Source organism: Oncorhynchus nerka, unplaced genomic scaffold (assembly GCF_034236695.1).
Source record: "Oncorhynchus nerka isolate Pitt River unplaced genomic scaffold, Oner_Uvic_2.0 unplaced_scaffold_5046, whole genome shotgun sequence".
NCBI lineage: Eukaryota > Metazoa > Chordata > Actinopteri > Salmoniformes > Salmonidae > Oncorhynchus > Oncorhynchus nerka.
In genome coordinates, this window is record NW_027036259.1 from 3,984 (window position 1) to 13,413 (window position 9,430).

The following is a 9,430-nucleotide window of genomic DNA, read 5'->3' on the forward strand; positions in this document are numbered from 1 at the left end:
TAACAACTGTCCTCCTTTAAAACAACTGGTTACCATTATGACTTGTGTTTTTTCCCCTCTGTGGCCCTAATATTCTATCATTTTATATATAGCCTTATAGTCTATGGAAACTGTAAATTATCTAATGATAGCAACATCTAAAAATCATTTTTTATCCAAAATCATTGAAATGAATGATCACAAACGTTTAAATAATAACAGTGGGTCTAGTTATATGTGATAACAATGTATAGTGAGCAGTGAAATAACTATTGGTTTCCATTTGTGGTGACTGCTGACTGACATTAGGGATGAGATTAAATAGATCCTGGAATTTAGCCTGGTCTGGAGCAGGCTAGCTCCACAGAATAAATCTCCATGGTAATTTATACCATAACATATCCTCCTGCCCCCTATCCATCTTTAGTGCAACCGGATTACGGATCAATTGAGCCAGGATCACCAAGATATCCTGGCTTAATCCCTTATCCTAGTTTTGTGCAACAGGCCCCAGTTGTAATTTCCTCTGTTTCACTTGTTGTGGAATATGTTGTTGTCTTAGATGTTGTTGTGGTTGATGGACTTTCTCTGTTGGTTGTCAGTATTGTTGTTGTGGTAGAGGTAGTAGGTGTTGTTGATTCTGGACCAGTTGTAACTTCCTCTGTTACTTTTGTTGTGGATGGAGTTGTTGATTTAGTTGTGGGTGTTGGACTTTCTGTTGTTGTTGGGGTAGTTGTTGATGTTACAATGGTTGTTGTGTTTCTTTCTGAGGTGGTAGGTGTCTCATTGCTACAAACATCAACACAACATCTGACTCTGATCTCGTAGTTGTAGCATATTGGTGGGATGCCTTGATCCTTGTTGTGGCATATCAGTCCAACTGAGGGATTGCATTCAACATTTTGACCTAGTTCGGCCAAAGGAACATAGATGTTGTCTTTGGCTCTGCATTCTACATCCTTAGGTTGGCTACAAATATCATTTCTATATTTCTTTATATTTTCTATGGTTTCATAATCTCCTCCTTCTGGTCCAACAGAGGGATAGTATTTGCTAATCCAGTCTGACCAATCACAGACAGTCTTGGTCAGGCAGTGTGGAGTAGTAGTGGGTAAAGTGGGTGTTGGTGAAGTAGAGGTTGTTGTGGGGGTAGTAGAAGGGGTTGTTGTCGGTGTAATGGTTGTTGTGGGGGTAGTGGTAGGGGTTGTTGTGGGGGTAGTGGTAAGGGTTGTTGTGGGGGTAGCGGTAGGGGTTGTTGTTGGGGTAGTGGCAGGAGTTGAGAAAACAAATGTGGCCGGTGCTTGAGTGAATATCTGTGTTGTAACACTTGGTGTAGTTGTTGGAGTTGGGGTGCTGGGACAGGGGTTCATAATCCGGACAATAGTTCCATTCTCTTTGCAGGTGGCAGTAATACAGGTCCCGTCACCGTCAGATGTGTGATATATGGTCGCTCCATACGGGTATGTTCTGCCGTCGTAGAAACAATAACAAGCTGCAATAGGATTTTCACAAGGAACACAAGTTATTATCATGTAATTATCTTGTCATGTCACCTTCTTGGTAATAATGTAGGCTAATGTTTCAGTTATTATCATGTAATCATCTTGTCATGTTACCTTCTTGGTAATAATGTAGGCTAATGTTTCAGTTATTATCATGTAATCATCTTGTCATGTTACTTCATGGTAATAATGTAGGCTGATGTTTCAGTTTGTAGTGGTTTTCCTTACCTTGGACATCATAGCTGCATCTGACCTCAGTTGATGAGCAACGACTTGAAAAAGAAAGGAGGTTACAGTACCTTTCAAAGTATAATAAAATATGAAGAGCTATTTGTTATGAAGTACAAAACAATGTTATATGTTATATTCACAATAAGGTATTAACAGGTCAAATCACAATAAGGTATTAACAGGTCAAATCACAATAAGGTATTAACAGGTCAAATCACAATAAGGTATTAACAGGTCAAATCCCAATAAGGTATTAACAGGACAAATCCCAATAAGGTATTAACAGGTCAAATCCCAATAAGGTATTAACAGGTCAAATCACAATAAGGTATTAACAGGTCAAATCCCAATAAGGTATTAACAGGTCAAATCCCAATCTTTGAAAATCATAATCAATTAAATAGTAGGAAAACCTCTTTGTAGGTGGACTATTGCCTTATCTGACCAGAAATACAGGCTACCTTAAGGCTTATACCAACCGTATTAAATCCTATGTAATGTAAATACAGTATCTATGTATTTATCAAAATGTTGATCTGAAAACATACCATGTCTGACAGTTCTCCTTGGAAGGTATAACCTCTCCATCGTTGTAATGAGTTCCATCTCCATTGTAGCAACCACAGTCCTTCTTACTGACACACTTCATGGTACTTTCTTCCAAATAAGCCTGGGCCGAAGGACATTTTGGATAGCAACCTTTAAGATAAAAAGAGTCGATTTAATCCAGGACACCTGCACAGATTAGATCATCCTCATGGTATCTAGTTCTAACACCAAAGCTGTAATGGATATGATATTTCAATATTTGTATTTAGTTTTCAGTGTAGATGAACAAGGGAGGGAGGAGTTATTACATATTTTATACTGTACATTTGTAACAACTTGGATTGTAAATTGTCCAAATCAAACGGCCAAGCTGTTATGAAGGGCTCTTAGTTACCTTCCAGTGCAGGGATCTGACTGGAGCATGTTCCTGAGGGATTCTTGCAGGTCTTCATACAGGGGTATCCACACGGATTATAATGCCACTCACACTCACCAATAGGGTTGTAGAAATCACAGAACAGAGCTGGTGAAATGAAAACATGTCACATTTTAACTGAACCAGGGTTCTAAAAGAGGATTGATTGAACAGTTACACATTGAAATCATAAATTGGTATTTTGTCCCGATAGCTAAACAATCCCACCTATCCATCAATCAATTGTCCCACTCAAAGCAAATGACTCACGGCAGATATCTGGTGTTCTCCACTTGATACAAGCCCCTGCCTCGTTACAGGCCTGGGCGTAGGCTGCTACAGCTGTACAGAAACACTCGCAGTCTCCCCCAGTGTCACAGGCACACGAGTCCCTCACACAGGCATCATGGAATGGCGTGGGGTCCACCTTATAGGAAGATGCATTAAGCCATCATTTATTTATTCAATGCATTGCTCAGCTTGTTGAAGAGACTACAGATGAATTATTGACAATGATTATTATTGGGTTGGATGGCTGACTTCATGTTTTTGTTATCTGTTTAGTACTACTTTTGTTTTTTGTCCATTATGGTGACTGTGTGGACATTCACATGATTATTGACAAACCAATTTTATTGGAAAGATTGCCATGTACCATCATGCAACTCTGCTTGTCATTGTGTGACCTTATAGGAAACCTGTTAGCGTAAGACTTGTGCTACAAAATGAATGTTCGTTATAAATTCCACCATATGATTGTTATTATGACCCTGAAGCTGTGAGGTAAATGAACTCTTGTTGAAGCCTTAACCTTATTGACCCTGAGGCTGTGAGGTAAATGAACTCTTGTTGAAGCCTTAACCTTATTGACCCTGAGGCTGTGAGGTAAATGAACTCTTGTTGAAGCCTTAACTTATTGACCCTGAGGCTGTGAGGTAAATGAACTCTTGTTGAAGCCTTAACCTTATTGACCCTGAAGCTGTGAGGTAAATGAACTCTTGTTGAAGCCTTAACCTTATTGACCCTGAGGCTGTGAGGTAAATGAACTCTTGTTGAAGCCTTAACCTTATTGACCCTGAGGCTGTGAGGTAAATTAACTCTTGTTGAAGCCTTAACCTTATTGACTCTGAGGCTGTGAGGTACTGTATATTAAAACTTCTTCTTCTTTATTTTTCTCCACTTCCTGTCTGACTGACATGCCCAAAGTAAACTGCATGTTACTCAGGCCCCGAAGCCATGATATGCATATAATTGGTACTATTGGATATGAAACACTTTGAAGTTTGTGGAAATGTTAAAATAATGTATGAGACAATAACACAATTGATATGGTAGAAGAAAATCCAAAGAAAAACCAACCGGAATTTAAAAAATTTGAGAGCCCATGCTCTTCCAATGGAACGTATAGGGTCATATCCAAATCTAGCTCTCAGATTGCAATTCCTATTGTTTACCACGAGATGTCAACAGTCATTGTTCAAGGTTTCAGGCTTGTTTCTTCCCAAATGAGGATCAATTTAGAGTTTTAGAACTGGGAGTCAGAGTAGGAAATTATTCAAATGGCTGTATCTGCTGTACTGTCTACTGAATGTATCTGCTGTAGTATCTATTGAATGTATCTGCTGTAGTATCTATTGAATGTATCTGCTGTACTCTCTATTGAATGTATCTGCTGTAGTATCTATTGAATGTATCTGCTGTACTGTCTACTGAATGTATCTGCTGTAGTGTCTATTGAATGTATCTGCTGTACTGTCTACTGAATGTATCTGCTGTAGTATCTATTGAATGTATCTGCTGTAGTATCTATTGAATGTATCTGCTGTACTGTCTATTGAATGTATCTGCTGTAGTCTCTATTGAATGTATCTGCTGTAGTATCTATTGAATGTATCTGCTGTACTCTCTATTGAATGTATCTGCTGTAGTATCTATTGAATGTATCTGCTGTACTGTCTACTGAATGTATCTGCTGTAGTGTCTATTGAATGTATCTGCTGTACTGTCTACTGAATGTATCTGCTGTAGTATCTATTGAATGTATCTGCTGTACTGTCTACTGAATGTATCTGCTGTAGTATCTATTGAATGTATCTGCTGTACTGTCTACTGAATGTATCTGCTGTAGTATCTATTGAATGTATCTGCTGTACTGTCTACTGAATGTATCTGCTGTAGTGTCTATTGAATGTATCTGCTGTACTGTCTACTGAATGTATCTGCTGTAGTATCTATTGAATGTATCTGCTGTAGTGTCTACTGAATGTATCTGCTGTAGTATCTATTGAATGTATCTGCTGTACTGTCTACTGAATGTATCTGCTGTACTGTCTACTGAATGTATCTGCTGTACTGTCTACTGAATGTATCTGCTGTAGTATCTATTGAATGTATCTGCTGTAGTGTCTACTGAATGTATCTGCTGTAGTATCTATTGAATGTATCTGCTGTACTGTCTACTGAATGTATCTGCTGTAGTGTCTACTGAATGTATCTGCTGTACTGTCTATTGAATGTATCTGCTGTAGTATCTATTGAATGTATCTGCTGTAGTCTCTATTGAATGTATCTGCTGTACTGTCTATTGAATGTATCTGCTGTAGTATCTATTGAATGTATCTGCTGTACTGTCTATTGAATGTATCTGCTGTACTGTCTATTGAATGTATCTGCTGTAGTCTCTATTGAATGTATCTGCTGTAGTGTCTACTGAATGTATCTGCTGTAGTATCTATTGAATGTATCTGCTGTACTGTCTAATGAATGTATCTGCTGTAGTATCTATTGAATGTATCTGCTGTACTGTCTATTGAATGTATCTGCTGTAGTCTCTATTGAATGTATCTGCTGTAGTCTCTATTGAATGTATCTGCTGTAGTATCTATTGAATGTATCTGCTGTACTGTCTAATGAATGTATCTGCTGTAGTCTCTACTGAATGTATCTGCTGTAGTATCTATTGAATGTATCTGCTGTACTGTCTAATGAATGTATCTGCTGTAGTATCTATTGAATGTATCTGCTGTACTGTCTATTGAATGTATCTGCTGTACTGTCTATTGAATGTATCTGCTGTACTGTCTATTGAATGTATCTGCTGTAGTCTCTATTGAATGTATCTGCTGTAGTCTCTATTGAATGTATCTGCTGTACTGTCTATTGAATGTATCTGCTGTAGTATCTATTGAATGTATCTGCTGTAGTGTCTACTGAATGTATCTGCTGTAGTATCTATTGAATGTATCTGCTGTACTGTCTAATGAATGTATCTGCTGTAGTATCTATTGAATGTATCTGCTGTAGTCTCTATTGAATGTATCTGCTGTAGTATCTATTGAATGTATCTGCTGTAGTATCTATTGAATGTATCTGCTGTAGTATCTATTGAATGTATCTGCTGTAGTATCTATTGAATGTATCTGCTGTAGTATCTATTGAATGTATCTGCTGTACTGTCTACTGAATGTATCTGCTGTAGTATCTATTGAATGTATCTGCTGTAGTATCTATTGAATGTATCTGCTGTAGTATCTATTGAATGTATCTGCTGTAGTATCTATTGAATGTATCTGCTGTAGTCTCTATTGAATGTTTCTGCTGTAGTCTCTACTGAATGTATCTGCTGTAGTCTCTATTGAATGTATCTGCTGTACTGTCTATTGAATGTATCTGCTGTAGTATCTATTGAATGTATCTGCTGTACTGTCTATTGAATGTATCTGCTGTAGTCTCTATTGAATGTATCTGCTGTACTGTCTATTGAATGTATCTGCTGTACTGTCTATTGAATGTATCTGCTGTAGTATCTATTGAATGTATCTGCTGTAGTATCTATTGAATGTATAGGTTATGGAAATGCAGGTATTTATACGTGTGCCTATATGTCTTAGTTTATATCAGCTGCACTACGTCGACTTCCTAACAACTTCGGTTGCTATGGCAATAAAGTATTGAATCTATATTGAATAGTATCTGCTGTGTACTGTACCTGTGAGTGGCAGGCTGAGAAAACGTTACTGGTGATGATGCTGCAGCGTTTCAGAGACCAGGACTGCCTGTATGATCTTAAAGTGCATGGGTTTTTTATGACATCAGCGTTGGGGCAACTGGGTGACACTTTCCAGCTGTTCCCAAACTCCAGAGCTTCAACAACCACTTCCTGGTTTCTGGACGTGAAGTCGTTCTTTCCATTACCGTCGTAGTTACACACACAGACCACACTTGGCCCCTGAAGGAAATTAAACATTTAAAAATAATAACTCGAAGTAGATAATCAAACATCACATTGTTTTGTAAGCCAATGCAAATGCTAAACAAAGATACAGTGCCATCAGTGGTTCAAAATGTCCTATTCTAGTCACTCACCTGGAAGGTAGAGCTGAGTTTGATGAACAGGCTATTCTTCTTGTCCCACATGAGGATCAGGCCATTTTCAGCCTCAACAACAACATAGAGACCGATAGAGTGGACCTGGTATGGTACGTCCACCCCGTTCTCTTGTTTGATCACTTTTACAGATTCATCTGCTAGTATGATCTCATTGTTCTGTAAGACAGAAACAGAAAGTGTTCATTGCTAATGTAATACTAGTAGACAGGTTTACACTGTGGTGGTGCTGGGTTTAACACTACCCAGGGTTACACTGTGGTGGTGCTGGCTATTACACTGTGTTGGTGCTGGGTTTTACACTACCCAGGGTTACACTGTGGTGGTGCTGGCTATTACACTGTGTTGGTGCTGGGTTTAACACTACCCAGGGTAACACTGTGGTGGTGCTGGGTTTAACACTATCCAGGGTTACACTGTGGTGGTGCTGGGTTTTACACTGTGGTGGTGCTGTATTTAATACTATCCAGGGTTACACTGTGGGGGTGCTGGCTTTTACACCATCCAGGGTTACACTGTGGTGGTCCTGGGTTTTACACTACCCAGGGTTACACTGTGGTGGTCCTGGGTTTTACACTACCCCCACTACCCCTACTAACCCTAAACCAAATACATAACTAACCCTAAACCAAATACATAGCTAACCCTAACCCTAATACATAGGTAACCCTAATACATAGCTAACACTTACCCTAATACATAACTATCCCTAACCCAAATAAATAGCTAAACCTAACCCTAACCCAAATACATAGCTAACCCAAATACATAGCTAACCATAACCCTAATACATAGCTAACCCTAACCCTAATACATAGCTAACCCTAACCCTAATACATAGCTAACCTTAACCCTAATACATAGCTAACCCTAATACATAGCTAACCCTAACCTTAACCCTAATACATAGCTAACCCTAATACATAGCTAACCCTAATACATAGCTAACCCTAACTCTAATACATAGCTAACACTAACTCTAATACATAGCTAACCCTAACCCTAATACATAGCTAACCCTAACCCTAATACATAGCTAACCCTAACCCTAATACATAGCTAACCCTAACTCTAATACATAGCTAACACTAACTCTAACACTATCCCTAACCCTAATACATAGCAAACCCTATTACATAGCTAACCCTAACCAAAATACATAGCTTACCCTAACCAAAATACATAGTTAACCCTAACACATAGCTAACCCTAACCCAAACACATAGCTAACCCTAACCCAAATACATAGCTAACACTAACACTAATACATAGCTAATCCTTACCCAAACACATAGCTAACCCTAACTCTAATACATAGCTAACCCTAACTCTAATACATAGCTAACCCTAACTCTAATACATAGCTACCCCTAACCCAAACACATAGGGGTGATTTTTGTGCTGCTATCAAATCTGCCCGACAATAATTCTAAGCAGACACTCCATTAGACAGACCTGTCAATCTAGTGTGCTAACAAAACACATAGAGGGGACGAGATAAGTGCATCCACAGTTCAGCATGCAATTACACTCACAGTCACCGGTGTCGACATTGAGTCAAATGTTCAGACTTGTCTATCATACCTTTAATGCATGTCTGAAGCCATTTATGAACAGTAGTTCCTACCCCCAAGAAGAGCTTGATGGCCTTGGAACAGGTGGTGCCGGTGGTTCCACAGGGAATGTTCTCTGTGATCACTCTAAAGGTACCGTTTGGATTGTTGCTGCAGTAGTCCTGCAGGATGTATTCAAATACACAATCAGAAAACCTCTTAGTTATTATCATTACCTCATCTTAAACATAATTAGAAAATATGTGCATCATACATAAAGTAGGGGATTTAATAAAAATACAGAGAAAATCCTAAATACAAATGATTATTGCCCTACCTGAGTAAGAATGTATTCACAATCTCCATTGAAAGTGAACCTTTCCTCATCAAAAGTGATGAAATGCCCATCTCCATATATGGCACACATCCCATCACACTGCTTATTGGTACACTGCCATTTTCTGCCTTCGCAAGTGCTACAATGATGCAAACATAATCACATGGGAAGATTTTAGAGGGAAGCATTTGACATATCCAAAGAAGAAGAAGAAGGATAGAAGATTGATTTTACCAGGTATTGCAGTCTACTTTGAGCACATGTCCAGGTTGGTAATAGACTCCATTGTGAGAACAGGGACATAGGTCTTCCTTGATGCATCCTCCGTTTCCATCAGACAGCAGACCATCAGGACATACACAGCCTGACACACACTCTGCATTGATCTATAACACAATGAATCAGGGAAGGACTGACATTAATTTAAGTTGGACTTTATGTGCCTGAATGTCCCTCCACCCTCCAGGGTATAAGATGT

At 38.8% G+C, this 9,430-nt stretch overlaps 1 protein-coding gene across 1 annotated transcript; it reads right to left on the minus strand.

The window, feature by feature from the left end:
* Positions 1 to 537: 537 nt before the first annotated feature.
* LOC135566421 (mucin-5B-like) lies at positions 538 to 9,338 on the minus strand (the record flags this gene model as incomplete). Its single annotated transcript, XM_065014137.1, has 11 exons — positions 538 to 646; positions 1,048 to 1,471; positions 1,710 to 1,753; positions 2,261 to 2,411; positions 2,656 to 2,784; positions 2,947 to 3,103; positions 6,665 to 6,904; positions 7,042 to 7,221; positions 8,690 to 8,797; positions 8,953 to 9,091; positions 9,204 to 9,338. Coding segments are annotated over 11 exons (1,816 nt in total), but the record flags the coding sequence as incomplete, so codon positions are not given.
* Between the last annotated feature and the right edge of the window lie 92 nt (positions 9,339 to 9,430).